The sequence below is a fragment of the Plectropomus leopardus genome, chromosome 2 (genome assembly GCF_026936395.1).
Source record: "Plectropomus leopardus strain MGB_pleo_1.0 chromosome 2, ASM2693639v1, whole genome shotgun sequence".
NCBI classification, from domain to species: Eukaryota; Metazoa; Chordata; class Actinopteri; order Perciformes; family Serranidae; genus Plectropomus; species Plectropomus leopardus.
Window position 1 is genome coordinate 20,227,497 of NC_142177.1, and position 22,353 is coordinate 20,249,849.

General features: G+C 39.4%; 2 protein-coding genes across 2 annotated transcripts; one reads left to right on the top strand and one right to left on the bottom strand.

Annotated features, from left to right (window-relative positions):
* Positions 1–32: 32 nt before the first annotated feature.
* gpx1b (glutathione peroxidase 1b) lies at positions 33–2,651 on the bottom strand. Its single transcript, XM_042504235.2, has 2 exons — positions 2,352–2,651; positions 33–701 (listed from the first exon to the last, which is right to left on the bottom strand). The coding sequence occupies exons 1-2, from the start codon at positions 2,565–2,567 to the stop codon at positions 351–353; spliced, it is 567 nt and encodes a 188-aa protein (XP_042360169.1). The 5' UTR covers positions 2,568–2,651; the 3' UTR covers positions 33–350.
* Positions 2,652–3,469: 818 nt separating this feature from the next.
* fancd2 (FA complementation group D2) lies at positions 3,470–21,177 on the top strand. The gene is made up of 44 exons (XM_042495295.2): positions 3,470–3,578; positions 3,856–3,910; positions 5,282–5,416; positions 5,516–5,583; positions 5,657–5,763; positions 5,914–5,974; positions 6,127–6,179; positions 6,282–6,360; positions 6,519–6,643; positions 6,736–6,823; positions 6,917–7,021; positions 7,125–7,225; positions 7,359–7,470; positions 7,594–7,629; positions 8,010–8,156; positions 8,248–8,382; positions 8,580–8,711; positions 9,587–9,694; positions 9,804–9,913; positions 10,011–10,065; positions 10,921–11,040; positions 11,190–11,263; positions 11,356–11,499; positions 11,663–11,763; positions 11,868–11,983; positions 12,065–12,173; positions 12,286–12,384; positions 13,236–13,330; positions 13,413–13,568; positions 13,887–14,003; positions 14,275–14,403; positions 14,518–14,636; positions 14,791–14,901; positions 15,294–15,424; positions 15,515–15,614; positions 16,273–16,395; positions 16,845–16,938; positions 17,191–17,262; positions 17,522–17,560; positions 17,650–17,724; positions 18,448–18,522; positions 18,717–18,863; positions 18,943–19,047; positions 20,713–21,177. Exons 2-44 carry the CDS (start codon positions 3,856–3,858, stop codon positions 20,797–20,799), a joined length of 4,350 nt encoding a protein of 1,449 aa, XP_042351229.2. The 5' UTR covers positions 3,470–3,578; the 3' UTR covers positions 20,800–21,177.
* The last annotated feature ends 1,176 nt before the right edge of the window (positions 21,178–22,353 follow it).

A 22,353-nucleotide genomic window follows, 5' to 3' on the forward strand; every position in this document is an offset into this window, starting at 1 on the left:
TACTAGAATTTCACTGAGAAGCAGTCAAGAAATGTTGAAAAAATACTTTTATTATTATTCCTCTTCATACATCAAAACACAGCTGTGCTTTACATGCACACAATGCATCTGAAAACATTCAGCCTTTTACATTTCATCAGACCCCCCCCTCACAACTAGCTTGGTTTCAGAGGATGCCTTCATGTAGTAAAAGAACAGAACTCAGCCATCGTGTACGAGAGAGCACAGGCGGTCTGCAGAAGAACCAAACGCCATCTACAGGAGCTACGGACACAAAAACACGGAGCTTAAGGCGCACGTAGTGCTGGTGCAGGTGGGAGCTGCAGGATGGGTGAAGGAGGACGGGTGGATTAGTTAGCCTGGCTCAGGAGCTTCTTGATGTCTCCCTCGATGTCGCTGGTGAGGAACCTCCTGCTGTAGCGCTTGAACGGCACTCCATCCGGCCCGATGAGGAACTTCTCAAAGTTCCAGGCCACGTCGTTTCTGCAGACCGGGCTCCAGATGATGCACTTGGGGTCAGTCATCAGGGCGCTTGGCTCGTCGCTGGGAAACGGGAGCTTTTCTCTCAGGAACACAAACAGGGGATGAGCATCCTTGCCGTTGACATCCACTTTCTCCAGGAGGTTAAACTTTGGCTCAAAGCCATTTCCAGGACGGACGTATTTCAGAGACACGAGAATTTCTTCATTCTTGCAGTTCTCCTGCGGGGGTTGATCAGAAGATTTTGTGTGATTATGTGAGATTTACAGGATAGGAAGTTGTGTTGTAAGTGTTATAGGAAGTTAACACGGCATTATGTCACTATGGACGTTTATTATAAAGTTTTGTTTGGGAAGTGATTAGATACAAGAGGTGGGACCAAATCATTATTTTGCGTTTAGAAATAAGTCTCAAGTCTTTGCACTTAAGTTTCGAGACAAGACAAGCAAGTCCCGAGTCCTAAACAAGTCATATTGCACTCTTCACCAAATGTAATGTAATTGTAACAGAGTTAAAATACTTACATTTTACAAAAATCAGGAAGACTTTTTAAAATTTGTATTTATTTGTTAAAATATGTTGGAGGATATTTTTTTTTTAAATAATTTATCATTTTTGACCTGCACGTTTTGCCTACTTACATTTGTTTTTTGATGATGATGATTTGTACACATGTATCTTTCATATCATCTTTTCTCCAACTGTCTGTAACATAATGTCCATTTTTTCATGTTCTTTCCTGCAGCTGTTTGACCGGTTACAACAAAGTGGATTATCCGGGGAGTTCAGGGTTAACTTGCTGGAAATAAATAGCGGTAATAGCTGATTGGTTGCACACTTTTTAAATGACACATTTTTCATCTTTGGGCTTGGGGGAAAAGTATCAAATATTTTCAAGTCAAAAGCCTCAACTCAGGATGAGGTCGCAGGTCACTGGTATTAAAGTCAAGTAGTCAAATTTGTGTCTCGTGACTGACAGAAAAACAAATTTTGTGACTCGAGTCCACACCTCTGGCAAAAACTGTTTCAATTTAAATCCAGAGGGCTTGAAAACTTGACAAACAAATTATTTGATGCTTTTTAGAAAATTAATTTGATCAGTTAAAACATTCTAGCACACAACTAACTTTTGGTTTGGTTGTTAACTTGCAGTTTGACTCGAGGCTCACATTAATAGCACGAGCATCTGTTTAACTTCCTGCTCATTAGTTTATGTGTCAATGAGTTACTCTTATTTTTGGCAGTGACACTGAGTTAATAAATAACATTTGCTTATCGTGTGTATTATCATGGTGAAGCAGGAAAAACTGCATGCATTAAGAACAATGAACAACTTCAACATTCTTGTTGGTCTTTTGTTATGTTGTTTGGAAACCTGTTCACACTACCACAACTTCCTCTTTCCGAAATATCCCTTATTGCTGTAACTGCTCACAGTAACTGAGATACTCACAAGAAAAAAACCCCAAAAAAACGTATAACTGAATTTTAGGTTTACTTTTACAAATGTTCAAGATAATTTAATAATTTACTTGCATTACTGTGTCTGTAGTAGGCTGTAATTACAAATTTACTTAATATAAGACTAAAGCTCGAACCTAACACAAACAGGAGCATAACTAATTTAACTTGAGAAAATACAACCTGATTATAATTTACTATAGTTGTATGATCCTGAGTAGGCCTATTTGTTATTTATACTTTTATTTTTGTTATTTTATGACATTTTAAAGCAAGGGGGCTATTTCCGGAATGTCAAAATCAAGTATTTGCAGGAAAAATAAAATAAAATAAAATAAAATAAATAAAACTAAAACATATGAATACAAATAACCTCGTTCTAGAGAGCTGCAGGATATTAATTTCCTCACCTGATGGCCGAACTGGTTGCAGGGCACTCCCAGGATCACAAGCCCCTTCTCGGCGTACCGCTCGTGGAGCTCGTTCATCTGGGTGTAATCCCTGCTGGTCGTACCTCAGAGAGACGCCACATTCTCAATGAGGACTACTTTGCCCTTCAGGGAGGAGAAATTAAATGTTTCTCCCGTTAACAGTTTGGCTGTAAGGTCGTAAAATTTCGTAGCCATTCTTGCAATACCCGATACTTTGTCCCTTTGTTAAGAGTGACAAAGACACCTTGGCAGTCAGATGCAGTTGTGCTGCTGCCGAGTCTTAAATTAACCTGAAGTATAGCCAAAGAGCTTGAATTTAGCTGTCAAGATGGTTCACACCCCGCTGCCCGAGAGCCGGCCCATTTGAACGTTTTTTTTTTTGTTGTCTTCTTCTTTTTAATAAACCTTTATTTAGAAACGAATTCTGGCCATTACATCAAGCGGATAATACAGTACAAACAGTACAAATTGCAGGCTGACAATAGAACTCGAATGGAAAGCAGTAATAACAAATAATAATCATAAAATAAAATAGAAAATAAATACAAGGGTCAGAAGTCTCATCAGAAAATGCTATATGTATATGTTTTTGTGAATATGCAAGTTAACAGCTGTGGTACTTTAGTATGAAAATAAAACGGCCCATTAAGTTCGTAAATAAAAAACGTTAGCGGGAAATTAGTAAATCATGGCGAAGTCGGATGTAGACAGCAGTGAAACCGCTCAACCAACTCTACACTCTTCGATGTAGTTGCGCAGGTGAAGCACTCCGAGGTTGTGCATGTTTACTTATACGGCGTGTCCCGGAAAAGTCCTGTTGAAGAGACAAGTCAACAAGAGTACTAACCCCGCCCAACAACGGACAACTTATTTACAAAAACACGCGCCCCAATGCAGGGAAATTAGGGACCGACTGAAACATGTTGTAAACGTTATAGTGTTTGAATACTGACCACTTTTAATAGTAAAACAGATATTTCATTAAACGGACGAACGTTTGAACGTAACCAAAACACGTATATTTGTTTTAATTGATAACTTTCAGACGTATCGGGCATTTATATCTAGCTGCTCCCCTTGTTACCTAAATTCAACGAGGACGATCCCTTGATGACGCAAGCCGCACATTGGCGCGGAAGTTTGTTTTGTAATTTCTGATTTTGGGGTCGTTATATCGTCTCCTGTGGGTCCGTCTGTCTGGTAAACGTATGTCTCACTTTTCTAATTCTGAATTACTTTGACAGTCAACAACATAAACTCGATTTAGCAACACATACTTAACGTTTGGTATAACGTTTGGTTATAACGGTGGTCATTTAATAACTGAAATAACGCCAGCTAATTTGCTGCCCTAGCTAACGTAGGAGGATGTAGCATAGTTTGCTACAAGGTTTCATAGGTTGTAAGGGAAGTTAGCTTGTTTTTGCTACTGCGGATGCTAACCCGATCTTGTCATTAAAAGCTGCCTTTTATATTTCATCAGATGAGAAGGCGACGCTCCTCCGTGGATAAAGGGGAGGGAGCCACTGCGACCACTAGTAAGTTTAATCTGACTTAACATCACATTAGCTCATAACTATGTGTCAGTACAGTTTGCCAAAAGGGACTGTTCTTTATTTAAAAGAGGTTAAAATTTCACCTCTTATATAGTTGCGTTCATATTGCTTTGGAGAGGTTAAAAAAAACAATAACAAATTTGCACCCTGGCCACCCCACTCCTCTTATAAATAAAGAACAATCCCTAAGATACTCGATTTCTCAGATCTCTATTACACTGTAAGTTAATTATATTACTTACATAGGGGATGAAGTAGAAAACAGTATTACAGGAGTATGACATAACCTGACAGGACCACTGCATGTTTGATATCACAGTGAACTGATTACACCAACATCCCAACATCCCCTCATTAATTTATGGCATCATGTCTGAATATTGTCTGTTTCGGGAGCCCTGGGGGGTATTACATCTACGCAGCTTCAGAAAGCCAAGCTCACCTAAAAATGCCCAGCCTGCTTATTTTCCTTTGTATTTGATGATAAATGAACAATAATGTAGGCTTAAGACTATGGCTATATTTACAGTAGGTCAAACAATTTCAGATGTGTTTGATGAAACAATGGGGCAGAATTACTTAGACGAACAGACATAAATTCACTGCATTTGCAGGAAAAATAAGATAACATAAATGCCTAAAGTGTTTCCAGTAGAAAAATGGTGTACGCCCAGTTATCAAAGTGTAAACCTTCTCTGCAAACTCTTTCATGGTATAAACTACCATTCTTTGAATAGACAAATTATGAACACTAACAAAAAGTGAACATTTGTGTTTTGGAACATAAAACAATAAACTTTACTGCAAACTACATTAAACTCAGTCCACAACAAGGCATTATGGGAACTGGAGCGTCGATACAACATGGCCTAGAGTCTAAAATCTTTAAAACAAGGGTGATCGTGAATAAAATGAGGATTACATGAAATAGGCTGGCCGATATCAAATATGTCTTTTTAAGATTGTAAAAGTGGTAAGACATGATTTTTAATAAAAACTTGATCATTATCGAGTTCTTTGTAACCAAATCAAACACGTACCTTCATGTTTGGTCACTGTGAGAAAAACGTCTGAAACTTGAGACAAAAGTGAAGGTATTCTGCTATACAGACCTGTCTGTTGGGATTCTTTGACGTTCAGCTAAACTAAGCTCGATAGTTATTTGTCCATGGAGCAAACTAGTTCAGGAGGAGAAGTTACCATGGTTACTGAGCGGGGACCCACATAAGCCACATTCATAAAACGGATCTCACACTTAAAGCAGCGACACTGATCAAAATAAGCCAGGCTTTGCTTTTATGCACCTTGATGGAATAGCCCTCAGTCTTGACTGCTGTTGTCTTCTCGCTATAGAAGCAAAGAAGAGTCGCAGCACTGTTCGCCAACCAAAAAACCCTGCTGCAGAAGAGACGAATCAAAGCGTATTTAGCGTCTTTCTTCGAGAGGCAGGTGTTACCTTGAAACAAGGAGGCACATCCAATGAGATCGGTAAACACACTCCTTCTAAGTCTCAAAACAAACCAGGCCTATAAATCAATCGTTTTTCACTTCTGATTGTTGTGATCTGCATCTTTTATCCTCCTCTAGCTGTTGACCAAGTAGTTTTCCAAAAGAGGATAAAGAAACAACTACAGAAGAGTCCCAGGTACCCAGGGGTAAGTATACACACCATCACTACACAAAATCAAGGCATGATACAAGTTTGCTTCATCGCATTTCTTTGCTCAGATTGTTCAGGAATTCACCACTGGACTGGAGTCTCATATTGAGGACCCTGAGCAGTTTAGGAACTGTCTTCTTCCATGTGTCCCACGATTGTCTGATGGAGACTCCAGGTAACTGTTACAAACTCTCAATGCTAATAGCGGCTACATCAGGCAGAACTTGACTTTATAAAGGGCTGAGCTACAAACTAGACCCAGTTTTTTGGGGGTCTGTATGTCACAACATACAGACCCCCCAAAAAGTTTATCTTTGTGTTGCAGTTGTGTCGGCTCATTCCAGGAGAGTCTGCTACGCATGCTGTTGGGGATTGAGATGTTGCAGGTAAGATTTTCTGTATCGGTTCTGCCAAAGAAAAGACAAAGCAAAGGATGTCACATGAAAAAACAATTTGAAAATGTCTTTTTCTGCCATGAGGCATGCAACGTGTACATGGACAGTGCAGAATCCTCAGTGTACTTTTCTCTTTCATGCAGACCTTCGTCATTAACATTTTGCTTGAGAAACTCCCTGAATTTATGTGTGATGGGTCGGTATTTTATACGATTTTACTTTACGGCATTTTAACAATTTCTACACACTTTTGACATTGTCTTATTTCCTAAATGCCATCTTGTTCTGTCTTTCGTAGTGCTGGAGATGGAGGCCTCAGTATTCCTCACATAATTATTAACCAGCTTAAATGGCTCGACCGAGTTACGGACAGCAAGGTAGTAATTTCTGTAATTCTAGGTTGCGTGCACACAGCCATTACAGCTCTTACAAGTGTTTTTCTTTTCTATTCAACCTTTAATCGTGTATCAATTGTCACTAATTTCTTGATGGTGATGTGTTTATTTCTGCCCTCTTTGCGGCATGTTATTTGCAGGAGTTGGCAGTAAAGCTCATGGAGCTGGTGTCAGTAGCACCAGTGGAGGTTCAGCGTGACATCATCACCAGTCTGCCAGAGATACTGGAGGACTCCCAGCACAATGATATAGCCAGAGAGCTTAAGTGTGTTCAGTAAATCTCTACAAGATTTGTAGTTCTTGTGCTGAATGTGTGGTTATTATACTAACTGCTGTTTTCAACCCTGCTCTCTGTAGCTCTTTACTCCAAGAGAACACTCAGTTGACTGTCCCCATCCTGGACGCCCTTTCCAGTCTGAACCTCAGCTCCTCATTACTTACCGAGGTAGTACACATACGCACACACTTATTTTAGGTAAATAATTAAAGGCCAAGTGAATGTCACTGTGTTGCTTCCTGTTACTGTCTGCTTTCTCAGGTCCGTGGAGCCGTCATGGCCACTCTCGCTGCCGTGCAGCTGGAGGACCTGCCTGTGGTGGTCAAGTTCATCCTGCACTCTGTCTCCGCCTCTGATGCATTGGAGGTCAGAGCTCAGAGTCAAGGCCACAGCATTTTGAATTTAAAAAACACAACATGGTAATTGTGCTCTGGTTGTTGTAATATCTGTGTGTTTTTCCTTTGCGTAGGTGGTGTGTAATCTTCGTAAAAAGCTGGAGTTGGAGCAGTGTGTCCTCCCCTCTGTGCTGCAGGCCTCTCAGAGCCGCATGAAGAGCAAAGGATCGGCTGCGTAAGAAGTCACAGATTCCCACTCACAGCTATACATCTGCAAACTTTGTCAGGATCATGTTTGGAAATAAGTCAGCATGTACTTGTTATTGTATTCCTTAAGATTTGATATAATAAGTCTGATTTATGGGCAGGTCTGCTTCCACACCAGCAGCTGGCAGCAGCCAGGACAGTGTGTCATTGACGCTGGACGGCATCAAGTCAGCAGTGCGATTCCAGAAAACGATATCTGAGGCTTGGCTCAAGGTGGGAAACGAATCAGAATTTATACTCCTTTGTTTTAGTTGATTAATAAATGTTTATGTCTTTGAATAACAGTCGTCTTAATTTCATGTTGCTTACTGAACTTTTACTGTTGTTTTTAATTAGGCAATAGAGTCTGTGGATGAAGAGGAAGAACATAAGGTGAGTGTCAACTCGTCAGTTCGGGATTTCCTTTTGTAAAGTGGTTAGTCTGAATGGAGGTTTCTGCTCAACTAGAAAATAGAAAATTTTGATGATTTTGACAACAGTTTTAAAAGTGTAAATAAAGTATTAAAAATCGTAGAAAAATCATGTCATTCAGTCTACATGCATAAGGACCATTTTGTGACGATGATGACGATGTTGGCGATATAAAGAATCCTCACTGCGTGCACATGCGTATAGGTATTCAGCCATTAATAGCATCTATCATGCTGTCTCACAGTTTGGATGTGAACAAAATATGGCGTTTTAAAATTTTGAGCAAGAAGGAAACATATTTATGATTCGCATTTATGACCATATTTGCTCTGCCATGTCAGGTAATAGATCTGCTGGTGCTGCTCATCCTCCACTCCACCAACGCCAACCAGAGCCGGCGGGGGGCGGAGAGGGTGTTAAAGGTGAAAGTGAGGACTGGACTGATCCAGGAAGCTTTGCTCCAGAAGACCTTCAGAGACTATGCTCAAGTGAGTCAGTCTGCAGACAGTAGCACTTTATTGTATTTAGTATTTAATATTATTTGAGCAACATGTTATATTAATAATGATGATTCTCCAGGTGATGCGAGGGTATTTCCCCTCCATTTTGGCTCTGGCTCAGGGTTTGCTGCGCTCCCCTGACCCCTGTGTGGTGCCTTTTGGAGGACACATGTACCGACACTCATTCACTGCTTTTGACTCTTACTGCCAACAGGTAATAATAATAATAATAATAATAATAATAATAATAATAATAGATTTTATTTGTAATGCACCTAACGTTCTGAACTAATCTCAAAGTGCTACAAGATAAAAGCATAAAAGCAACCAAAATAAAAGCATTGCTGTGTTTGGGATTCATTTATGTCTGGGTAAATTTTTTTGTGCAGCTGTCTGTGTTATGATTTACAGGAGGTGGTGGGCTCTTTAGTGACCCATGTGTGTAGTGGTGTGGGTGGGGAGGTGGACATGGCTCTGGATCTGCTCTGCGGCTTGGTTACAGAAAAGCCCTCAGAAATGGCCCTATATGCTGTTTTTGTCAAGGTAAGAAGTGATCCATATATCTGCTTTGTAGCTGCTAACCAAACCACAATGAAAAATGCATGAATGAAATTTGAGCACTATAAATGTACAGGGTTCCTATGCAGTATGGAAAATATAGAATTTAATTTTAGTAATTTCCAGGTCTGGATAAGTATGAAAAAATATGTTTTTTTCCAAACTGTTGCCTCTTAACATTGTTTTTTTAAAATACAAAACTCAAAAGCTTTTAGAACTAAATTGATCATATGAGTGTTTTTCATGGCCTTCTGGGCAGAAAAGCAACGTAGCCAAAAGGCTTTATGTCGTTGAAAGAAAGGCAATAAGTGTCGCATGTGACTAGACGCACACTCTTACACACACCTGATCTGTGCTTGTACGTCAGAGCCTGCAAAAAAAACCATGCTCAAACAATTGTCCTATAACAAAGACACATTTTACATTTGTGACCAAATTAATTTGAGAGAAATTGTAAATATTTCTTCGAATTGCATTTATCAATGCAGCTTGAATAAAATGCTGTGTTTTGAATTTGTCTGGGTTTTATCTTCAGTTACTTTATTTGGCATAAAATGGCTAACATTTATGCCAAACTATGTTGCCAATTATTTGGCAACATAGTAGCAATCATAGAACGTAACAAACATATTAACTATTTGATTTTAAAACCATTTATATGCACAATAAACACCATGTTATTCGTACTTCAAATAACCAATGTTTGCTAAAAAAAAACTACTAAGGAGTCTGGAAAAGTGGAATTTTGAAATAAAAATTTGTAGGAACCCTGGACGTCTATGCCAATAGCTTGTAGCTAATAAAGGTTTAGTATCTTAACATTATTCTTGGTTTTCAACTGAGCACGGTATTTGATACAGGGGATCTTGGACTATATGGACAACCTCACACCGCAGCAGATCCGCAGACTCTTCCACCTTCTAAGCCGACTGGCCTTCGGGCAGCAGCATCAGGGATCTCACATCCAGGTGCACATTCACGAAATGATTCAGTCTTTCTCTGTCAACACGTTTCTGCCTTTCCTTGTCGTCTCCTCACCCGCTGACCTCGCTCTCTCGTTGTGTTTTCTTCCCTCAGGATGACATGCACATTGTGATCCGTAAACAGCTCTCCAGCACTGTTCCAAAGTACAAGCGTATTGGCATCATTGGTGCTGTCATGATTGTAGGCAGCATGGGGGCCTCCAGGTAAGAGCTGCTACTTACAGGCACAAGCAGCATTTCTCTGGTTCATTCTGTCACTTATATGTCTCGATCACGCCGCCTGCTGTCCCCCTCCCTGCAGACTGAAGGTGAAGGAGTCACAGAGTGGGGCGTTACCTCAGGAGGCGCTCAGACAGGTACGTTTAAGACATTAAAACACTCAGAGTAAGCTGTGTCTGTTGCAAGGATGTTGTGGCTTCTGATTTGACGTAAGTTTTCTTCTAACTGTGTTCATTTTTTATTTCACCATCACTTTACTCATGGCTTACAGTTTAATAGTGCGTTACAGCACCTCTGCTACATTTCGACAACAGAAACTATTTTAAATGTACTTCATTTCTAGATTCAGTGTTTTATAGAGGGAGGAAATATATAATGAATGTGGACTTTATAAAACAAACATTTTTCAGTTTTCTAAGTTTGCGTTGAGGCAAACATCTGAATGCCTTTTACCTTTGGCTAAAAAATCTTATTTAGCAATTTGGTTTTATTAGTCAATAAGGGGGCTTTAGCTCACATTTGTGTTTTGTTGACGTCTTGTTTACTTTATTTTAGCAAGTGTCTTATCAAATGGGATTCATGTAAAACTTTGATAATGATATTTCATATAATTTACATTTGCTACCAAGGAGGGTGTGGGTAAGGTCAGCACCACCTCAGGGCAGAGTAAATAAATAATCCTTCATTTGGTGATTGTTGGCTTATATTCAAGCCTCTGTGCCTCTGTCAGTGTCTTGATATAGACACTGCACACCAGGTAACGGGTATCTCTTTAGTTATTCAAGATATGCTGTGACCTCTCTGTGGGCGAGATCAAACAAAAACATTATAATGGCAGTAATTTATCATGCCACAAACTACAGAAAGGCACATCACTAAGTGCTCTGTGCTCTGTTCTTGTTCCACCTGCCAACAGAGCACAGAGTGATTGTAACTGCAGGCGTTTGGCCTGTAAATATTTTCGTGTGTGTGTGTGTTTGTGTGTGTTGCAGGTGACAGCTCTGTTGGAGCTGGTGAAGTCCAGCAGTGAAAGTTCACCTGAAGCTGCAGCTCTGTACTTCGATGAACTGGCCAACCTGATCCTGAGCTCTACCCTGGACTCACAGGTGCAGGTGTGTCTCAGATTAACATTTACTGTACTTCCTATCTTAATATCTTGTCTTATCTCTTAATTTCTAACATTTTTGACATGCACACAATGGAAGTTGCAACTAAAGCATGATTAAGCATTCTGTTCTGGTTATTTTCCTACTACCAACAGGACTACATCGCAAAGAGCGTCCTAGATGACTTTCAGGAAGACTTTGTGGTGGATCTAGGCCCAGAAATATCAGGGTTAGTGCTGGCCGCATAAGAAATCATTTAATATACTTCAATATGTTTTCCTATTACTCCTCTCACTGATCCGTCCTTCCTGTGTTTCTCAGTTCCTTTCACTTCACGCCCCAAGTGTTGTACAATCTTGATGAAGAAGACAGTCAGCAAGGCATCGTCATCAACCTGCTGCCTCTCATGGCCAAAGACATCCAGAACAGAGGAGAGCAGCAGAGTCAAACCAACAAGCCAAACAGGTCAGTCACCCCTCTCCCACCACCTCTAACCAATTCTAATAGTGACAAAAAAACACTTAATCAGTGACGTATTTCACTTGCTAGAGACAGATTTACAATTTCATTTCATTTTTTAATAAACAAGACGTTTGATGTGTTTCTTGCTGTATTTTGTCCGGGGCAGGCGAGTGTCTCCCCTCTGTCTGTCTCCATTTTTTCGCCTCCTGAGACTCTGTGAGGAGAAACTGCACCATGGAGACCTCGAGGAGATTGACGCCTTGCTCGGTGAGGAAGTGGAAGTCACACATTTTCCTGGAAACCAATTTGTTCTCATTTCTGTAGCTGTAAACTATTTTGTGTCTGTGTGTTTGCATGTTGCTGGAACCCAGGCTGCCCTCTGATCCTAACGGACATGGATGTAGTAGAGAAAATGGAGAGCCTGTCCAAAGCTGAGAGGGAGTTCCTCTGTACTTTGCTGTTTCACACCATCAACTGGTTCAGAGAGGTAACTGCACTTGACTGAATTCTACAACACTTTCTTAAAAGTATGTGACTAAGGTGCCGTCTTACCCCTGTTATGTGTCAGGTGGTAAATGCATTCTGTAAACAAAAAGAAACTGAGATGAAAATGAAAGTGATGACCCGTCTGCAGAACATCACATACCTTCAGACACTTTTGGAGAGGGCTCTGGCAGGTGAGTTTTTGATTCATTAATACACAAAATCTACCCATTATTTCACAATGTGGTGTCAGTTTTACTTAAGATTTGAACATATTGTACTTTTTCTTTAATTTGTATGTTTCAGAAACACCTGGCTATGTTCCACCTGTTGCCAACTTTGATGGAGAATGCACAGATGGGGTTATACATAGTTCTGCTGCTTCTGCGAATAAGGCAAAGAAAGGTAATTGTCCCCAACATTAGATATTTTACTCCATGATTAAGAGATATTTTGGATTTTTGAAGTGGGGTTTTATGAGGCATTTATCCAGAGTCAGGACCAACAGGCACGAGTACCACCACAGAAGCTGAGCAGTGTACTGCAGACAGGGGCAGCAGCAGCCGTCTAAAAACGTCCTACCAAAACAATCACTATCAGTTTAAGTGTACACTGTATTTAGAATATTTTCACCACTTCATCTTGCTTTTGGACAGCCCTTTCTGATGGGGAACTGAAGCTATTCTTTGTGTTGTCTTCAAAGCCACCAAACTCCTCTTACAAAAACAGAAATTTTATCTAAAAGATCACAAGGGTTTCTGGTCTGTTGCTGCCTTGATTGTGTAGTTAGTTTGTGTGACTTTAGTATGTTCTAGTATAAGTTTGGAGTCACCAAAGTTATGCACAAACAGACTAACTGATCGAGGCAGCTTTTGTCTTACTTTTTGTTTTTGTCAAAGGAGTCTGGCAGCGTCCAGTCTAAAAGAGCTGTCTGATGGCAAGTTAAAGTGGTGAAAATATTCAAAATATAGCATATTCTTAAATATTATTGATATTGATATTGATTTTTTTGTTGGCTAAAATATGCTTTGCTGCTGTCCCCGTACACAGCAGTACATTGCCTAGGGTCCGTATTCCTGTCTGCTTCTCCAAAAAGAGAACTGATGACTGACATCTACCAAAGCTAATATGCTGTCTACAGATAAGCACTTCATACATCCCAGCTTCAAAATATCAGAACTATTCATTTAGTGAAACCTAATACTCTGAATAAGGGAATAAAATTTACATAATTGTCTAACTCCCATGTTTTGTAGATGGCTCAGGTAAAAAGAGGAAGGCCCCTGGTAAGAATTCCTCAGAGAGCAGCTCTCAGCTTGACGAGACGACTGACGCAGACAAAACTCAGCAGGTAAACCTTGACCTCTCATATTAATCTCTTTAGTTTATTTCATTAAGCTAAAAATAAAAAACTGATTTCTGCTTTTGTAAAGGAGCAACCAGAAAAGGAGAAAGAAAAAGAGATCCGGCAAGGTGTCAGTCTGGTGTCCTACAGACAGTTTTTCAGGGAGCTGGATATGGAGGTGCTGAGTGTGCTGCAGTGTGGTTTGCTGTCTCGCTCGCTGCTGGACTCTGAACTCCACACCAAGGTAAGACGAGGAATACGATGTTTTTTTTTTCTTTTAAAGTAGAGCAGGTGTTTTATTTGTTTTGTTTTGTTTTTTACAAAGTTGTCATTTCTATAATTTTTGAATGATTTAAAAATATCATTGCTTTCAATCTGAAGGTTATATCAGCTTAGATATATATTTTCACACCTGATTTTTACCACCCGATCATCCACTGAGGTGAATTTTTTGGAAGCAAATCATCATTCATGCAGTTTTAATCTATTGCAAAAAGTGTGTACCATATTGATGCGTGCACAGTTTTTTGTTATACATTTCTAATATTCTTACATGATTGAGGTGCGAGAGGAGGTTCTGCTGGGTCCCGCCGAGCTGGTGTTCCTGCTGGAGGATATGCTTCGCAAACTGGAGTTCAGTCTTACAGCTGCCCCTGCCAAGAGAATGCCTTTCTTCAAGGTACAGAAAAAAAAAAACCCCAAACACATACGGTGTTAAACACAGGTCAGAGAAGTTATGAAAGCTTTGGAAATGTGAGAATGTGCAGATCTTGGACATATCAAACAAAAAAGCTGTTTGCAATATTCACTATAGTTTTTCTTTGAGGCAGACAAATAAAATGAACGCCTGAAGAAAGTATTTTTTGAGTCTGCCCTTAGTTAAGATGCCTTACTGTATAAAATATGCAGGTTTATATGAGACAAAGCTTCATGATGTATTTTCTGTGCAGGGAAAGACCGATAAGAGCGCAGGCTTCTCCCATCTACAACAGAGGAGCTCCAAGGATATCGCTTCCTACTGCGTCCAGCTGCTGCCCGCCCTCTGCTCACACCTGGAAAACTGCCACAACCATTTTCAGGTACAAACACAAACAATCTGTAGATATAATTGAAGGGCTTGTCCCTGTCTTCAGGTTGTCTATAAACATTTTCTGTGTTTGTGTACATCTGTGTTTTGTTTTTTTTTCTCCCAGACACTGCTGTCTGAGAACAACGGGGTTGTGGACGGACCCGCCACAGATGTTCTGGAGCACCATCTGATGTCATCAGCCTACCAGCTTCTCCTGCAGGTCCTGAACACCGCCTTCAACTGGTGAGGAAGACCAGCAACGCTGTCTTTCATGTCGGACATTCAAATCTTTAACTGTATAAAATGTCAGGGCAGTATTTCTCTGGAAGAGTCAGCGTGTCTGGCTTGTGTTTAGTTTTGTCTCTGAAATGTATCTCTGTTTGTGTGTATTTGTCAGGTCTGGATTCAGTCAGCCAGGACAGAGGAGTTTACTGAGGAAGGCTCTTGGAGTTTTGGCTGAACGACTAAAAGAGGGAAGTAATGAGTTGACCCTGGAGCAGCTTGTAAAGTGAGTGATAACGTTTAAGATCAGCCTTTTTAAAACTTATTTTTCTTTAATCTATTTCTATATTTCATTCAGTCAGCTCAGGTGGCCTCTGACTGCTAAAAAAGTAAATACAGTCTCCTGTTTGCTAAGAATGACAGCAAACACACGTCAACAAATAACAGCACAATTCTCCAAATAACTCATTAAAGAGCCACTCTTTAAAGTACAGTAGAAATAAATGTATCATTTAATTTCCATGGGCCCAGTAGAGGGCAAGAGACATTTGCAGTTTGTTGTAGAAGGAACTCTTAATATCACAATGATCTATAATATCAGAATTGACAAATATTGTCAAGTGCAATGCTTAGTTGTGTTTTTGACATAACGAATGCATGTTTTTGTGCTTTGTTTAGACACAGCTTTGAGTACCTGGTGAACTTCCGCAGCACAATGCCAAGTCTCAGCACAGCTCTGTGTCTCTCCCAGCTTCTGACCACTGTGTCAGAGAGAGGAGGGAACCCTGCGGCCTACAGACAGCAGACGGGTCAGTTTGACATGTTGCCTCACTTAAATCAACTTATCTGCGATCCAGTGAACTGTGTTAATGAATGGTTGATTTTATTTTTTTTTTTAGCTTCCCTAGCAAAATGTTTCCTGAGCCAAGAGTGGGTGACAGCCAGCGGAGAGAGGGAGCGAGGGAACAAGTTCAATGAAGCCCTTCATGCTCTCCTAAGGTGCGGGTCAAAAACGGCTATCTAGCACACACAAAAAAGTTAGATGCAAAATTGATGGAAAGAAACCAAGCTGCTTGTTTTAGAGCTTGACTGATACATTGGCAACAGATTTTAGTTTCTCACACATTAAGGTATATTTGTATTGGTGTGTATTGATACATTTGATGGCCAGTAAGTAACACAGCTGCAGTTTAGAAATGCCCAAGTGTGAGTTTGTTGTAGTTTAGAAATCACGTTGCCATTATATATAAAATATATAAAAAAGTCTTAGATGCAACTTGCCTTAAGCTGTAGGATGCCTGTTAAACAGGCATCCTACAGCTTTCCAGTAAGACTTTTGATGATTTGTGTGTGCATGAGATGTTATTTGTGTTTCCACACGATGCAGCACAACAGAAGTAAACACACAGACATGCATCAATTCAGGGATGGTGTACTGTTCAAACACATACCACACGAGAAGTTTTGCGTTGTTGCAGTCACTCGTGGCTTTTCTCACAGTTACACAACACTATGACCACAACACATTAATGTTGAGCACCTAGAAGTGTTGGCATGAAGCACAAAGTTTCTCGATAAACATGTCATTTATGATTTTTATTATCATCAACAAGCATCTTAATGTTTTAAATTATTATATTCTCTCCTCTCCCTGCAGCATCTATCTGGAGCATGTTGATGATGTTTTGAAGGCGGTGGAGGAAATAGCTGGAGAGGGAATCCCTGAGCTCCTCAATGCATCAAAAGATGAGAGCTCTTCAACCTGGCCCACTCTCAGCAGGTAGACCCTCTTTACCTCAGTCATTGTGCTGAGCTGCCTTAAAGTAATATCACTTGTGAGCTAGTGATTCTACAAAAGTGTCTGCTGGAGGAGCGGAGGCCACGGTCAATCGTGGGACAGGGTTATGCTGAGTATAGCTGCAGTGTATCATCGAACTATGGTTTTAGGCCCGCCCAAAAAAACAGGAAAAAGAACAGTCAACCGTCTGACTCCACAATTCAGTACTATATAGTAAAGGGTCTTTGTAACATGTTTTCAACAATCAGTTTCCAACATTTCTAATGTGTTTTGAAACAAATCTCTGAATATGCTTTACACTGACTTTAAGAATATATTCATCCATAATCAGTTGACTTCGGTTACATATTTATGTAAGAATAAAAAGAATATATTCATCCATGTTGTTATTGTTCTGTTGTTCATTCTTCCATCATTTTCTTCCTCTTCAGGCAAACCTTCCTGGTGTTCTACAAAGTTTTGATGGCCGAGCTGGAAAAGGCCGTCAGGAAAATTCCTGCTGGCAAAGTCAGTGACAGCACTGAGGTCAGCCGCCAGGTGTCACACCGCACACTGTGCTCTTATCTACAGCGCACCTCAGAGCTCACAGTTATAAGAGCCACAAAACACCACTACACATCCACTCGAAGAAGTGGCAAATCAGTTGTACATTTGTTGTTAGTTAATCTTCAACTTTTGTTTTTTTTTATATATTTATAATGCTTAAGACTGTAATTTGTGTGTGCGTGAGTGTGTGTTTTTACTATTAAAAACATGTAACCTGTGTCCTTCTTCAAGGTCCAGAGTGAGAAGCTGCTGACATGGAACCTGGCAGTCAGAGATTTTCATATCCTCGTCAACCTAGTTAAGGTCTGTTAGCAAAATCTAACAGCTCTGAATGTGTTTTGATCTGATTTTGACATTTGACCTCCTCTGTTTCCAGTTTTCAGCTAAGCACTGGGTCACATTTTGATTAGTTTTAGGAATCTTTGGATATGCAATTTTATAATCTTTATCATTTGATGTCATTACTTTTGTCCTATCAGCTCTTTTATAAATTTGTCTCTAACAGATGTGTTTAAATTCAGCTCATCTGCTCACATGTACGCCTTCCAATCTTTTCTTACAGGTGTTTGATTCCAGGCCGGTGCTCAATGTGTGTCTGAAGGTAAGGTGGCTGTGGTGCTGAAAATAATTCACATTCAGGTGAAACCGCTGTACTTTTGTATTAACTGATCATAATGTTATTATTGGTAGTATGGTCGCCTTTTCCTGGAGTCTTTCCTGAAGTTGGGAATGCCACTACTGGACAACAGTTTCAAAAGGCACATGGTACGTATGAAATCTTGTCACCTAATAAAGCTTGAAAGTTGAAATTGTGCACGAGCATGGCCTCAAAAAAGAAATCAGTAGTTGACTTTGATATTATTACTTTTGCAAACAATGCACAATTACAGTACACTCAACACTCTGAGGGAATTGGACCTGTTTCTGATTTAAATGTTCCCATATCAGACAGAATTGTCAACTTGTTGTTTTCAGTTTCCATCTTTAATCTGATGAATGAATAAATATTTTATTTATGTGTCTGGTCATTCGTATGACCCATCTCGCATGGGATTATTCAGACACATTAACTGAAATAAAGTAAATATTCCGGCATCCTGCCAGCATCAGCCATCACAGTACGAAAACATCATCAAGTAAACATGAACCACCTCCGGATAAAATACTCCAGGAGGTAAGAAACAACAAAACTATAGATAACTGATGCTGCTTAATATAGATGTCAGGACCTTCAGAAAATATTTTATTAAAACACATTGCATTACAAATCATTTAAATTTAAAAAAGATTTTCTAGTTTATCCCACCTAAGTTGGTTGATTCCTTGCTTTATATATAAATATAATTTTCTGCATCCCGATATTCAAACATGGGTTGGCAATATAGTATAGCTAAGCGCAGAGAAACATTGTGTGTTGTTGAGTAAACATGCAAAATGAAGTGCTGACAGTGAGGTGACTTTGTGTTGTGCATTGTTTTTTTTTTTAAGGAGGATGTTCAAAGCTTGCTAAAAACCTTCCAGCTCAGCACCCGGCAGCTCCATCACATGTGCGGACATTCTAAGGTAGCTTATTTCTTTATCATTTCTATAGCCGGAGACATCTCTCTGCGTGCACTTGTGTCAAAGCAATCAGTCCTAGAGTACAAAATAATTCTCACAAATTTAAGAAAAGACAGATTCAGAGTTCGGAGAGTATATACGTTGATCCTCAGGTGCTCTTTAATTAAGTAGCCTTGTCATAACGTGTTGGTTCTCAGATTCATCAGGATACAAGCCTGACCAACCACGTGCCGGCCTTAAAGAAGAGCCTCGAGCTGTTTGTTTACAGAGTGAAGGCCATGCTGATGCTCAACAACTGTCAGGAGGCATTTTGGATTGGCAACCTGAAAAATCGCAACCTGAAGGTACGAAATTACTGAACTTATATTAGGTGTCTCTCTTCATGTTTTTGTCATTTACTTAAAAGAACAATATATGCTTCAGGGTGAAGAGATTCTTTCCCAGAGGTCACAAGGAAGTGAAGATGAGGAGGAGGAGGAGGAAGAGGAACAATGTTCCCCGCTGCCTCAGGACCAGTCAGAGGATGAGGTACCTGTCATTTTCAGGCTCTATGTTCATGTCTAATGCATGATGGGCTTTTCGCAGATTAATTCTCATATAGACACTTCATTGTTTGTAATTATCAGGTGTGACAATAGGTCCAACTTATTTTTGTTATTGATTAATCTGTTGATAATTTTCACAATTAATCAATTATTCCTCTTGTGTATACATGTCAAAAAAAATTCCCAGAGCCCAGAGTGACTCCTTCAAATTGCTCCTTTTGTCTAACCAACAATGCAAAACTCAAAGACTCTAAATTTATTAACATTAATATAAAAACAAAGCAGATAATTTTCTTATTTAAGAAGCCGGAACCACCACGTGTCTGACATTTTAGCTTGAAAAACGAATGAAATGTTTAATTGATTATTAAAACAGACTGATCGTTGCAGCTTATCATTGCATCTGTTTAGACAAAATTAATTTTGATTAATTTTGACTTAATAAAAGGTTTGATTCTGTAACATTGTAAGACAGTATAGCATGGAATTCACTACAATCAGCATTGATGTGACCGACAATTAATTGACAAAACATATCAAAAGGATGTCAAAAATACAGAGATCAACAGGTATTGGCTACATGTTTTGACTGTGTGCACATTAATTGTACTATAATAATAATACATAGGATCCCTGAATTTTTTTGAAATACGAGCAAGGTGAGTAGAGTTACACTTTATGCAGTCAGTAGGGTGTGGGTGAGTTAAGAAAAAAAGGGGAAGTAAAGACTATCAAAGGGACAAAAAAATTAAGAGGACTTGGAATCCTACAATTACAATCTTGCATCTTAAAAATACAATGCAAAAAGTGTTTTTGGCCCATCTCTCTCCAAGGGAGGAAGTTTGGGCACCCCTGGAAAGGCAGCTTTATTTGTATAGCACATTTCATACAATAGAGTAATTCAAAGTGCTTTACAGAGCAATAAAATATAAAAACATAATAAAGAATACATATTTACAATGAAAGAGTAAAGAGATAAGATATAAAAGGTAAGATGAAATACTACATTTTAAAATTAAAATCACCATTAAATTAAACCACCATGCTATAATTAGTATGGACTGTAGTATGTTTCAAAACAACAACCTGGGAGGAATTTTTGAGATTCGGCGGCACACAGCAAAATCACGCACTGTACCATGTAAACAAATGGGGGAATAGAAAAAAAACCCTTTCTCGTATAGCTGAACAATGTAAATTAACAACCAGGTGGAGTAATGAGCATGTGAGCGTGAAGTCGCTGAAAAGATTTGCAGAGGTTGGGTCCACAACACAGGTTTTATTTTGAGGGAGAAGCAGCACACAGTAATAATACAGTCAGTTATATAAACCAGTCAGATTACCTTGACCTTGAACCAAACACAGTGCTTCCACAGTTGCCGGGTCAGTTCTTTGCAAAGTTTCAGTCCATACAGGTCGGTTAACAGGCGGTTGAGACTGCAGAGCGTGGGCTGATAAGATAACTGTTGGAGCTCTCCAGCAAGCTAATGATTAGTGGTTGACACAGTTTTACAGGGAAAATGTTTGATAAGGTGTCAGTTCTAAGACCTCAGGCTATGTACTTTCTCCCTAATGCTGCTTTATTTAAGCAGGCTCACAGCTTTAATTGAGCATGTTTGCCAAATGTTTCTCATGTGCTTTCCATCAGGCCCAGGAGACTGACTCTAGGCAAAGTACGAAGGTCAACAGAGGAGAAGATTTGGATCAAGATGACACATCAGATGACTCTGAATAACAGAAAAATAAACTGTTGGTTTGATTTACACTTTTGGGCCAAACTCCCATATGGGGATTGCATTTTGATGTTTAAAATGCCAGCTGTGTCTTTTTACATTAACACTCTTTAAATATATTGAAAACTGCGACTCAATGTGCAGTTTGCACGTATAGGATCAATAATTCATATTCTTACATATGTGGCAATAATACTGCGGGCCATTGAAAAAAAATGTATGAGATGCATTTATGTACTTCCACAGGTTGTCTTTTCTGTTGAAGGTAAAACATGCCTAATAATTAGGTGTTTTCACAGTAGGTTGGGTTTTGGAAAATGAAAGTGCTCTTTGCGTTATTCTATTTGTTTGCTGACAAAATAAAATCTGCATTAATGAGAGATGTTTTGGTGTGATTTGTCATTCATTAGAAATGTAAAAGAACACTGACTTTTCCACAGACTAAACACTGAGATCTTTGTTCCCAGAAAACCCCAAAAAGAGAAACAGCACCAATTATAGTACACTGTAAATGAAAATGAGTTATCTCTGAGACTTCTTTGTTAACTCTTTGTACACAAAAGTCCTGATTTATAAAAACAAATATTGTAGCAGAATAGACATTAGCAGAATCTTTAACCCATGCATTTCTATGTCTTGGACACCCCATAAATTTGCAACTGATGGGAAAACGGTGACATAAAAAATTCAGCCATATCTATACCCCCAAAGACTTCTGTTAAAAAGATGGTAATATAACTAAACTTCTTGGGTGCTGAAGGGGCAAAAACACCATAAAACCCATGTTAACCTGTACTGCTCAAAGATATGTGGACACCTATGTCAACATTTCCAAATGATAGTATCATTAAACTGGAACCTTGCTGGGTCACATAGCCCAGTAAAGTCTGCTGTTTTATTCTTTAAGAGGTTTCCATTGCTCATTTCAAGGAAGTGTCTTTAGATGACTTCATCACTTAAACCTGTGACTCAGCTGTTTATCTCCAAAAACAGATTTGTTAAAATTCACAAATTAAAACTGAGCGGTACTAGCTCTTTATTTGGGATTTAAATTTTAACCCAGGGTTAGGTCTGAGATGCTTGTGTAAACCCTGCAGGAGTTGGTGGAGAACAAAGTATAGCTAAAAGGATCATTAAGAAAAAGTGCACAATTCACATTCTCTGTCTTACATCTAATATAACATTTATCTCCAAAACGGGGGAGGCACTTCAAATAATATTTTTTAAGCACTGGGGAGGCAGTTATGGTTTTTGATTTGGCTTAGGAGAGGGACATTCAACTTTAAATGGTTGTATTTTGTGTTCATTTTGAATATACTCAGAACACAGCATGCACAACATGATTACTTGGAAAAACAAATCACACCATTTACTGTAGCCAGAAACAGTGAAATGTGGTTATTTATGGTGGAGGGAAAGTCATGCATTTTCCTCCAGTAACCTCCCGTCCAAAATAATTTGGACCTCGTCCAACTCAGATTCTTAGTGGGGTCCTAGATCCCTGCAATAAATTGCACTAGAGTCCCCCCACTCAATACACCAGTAAATATACTTGC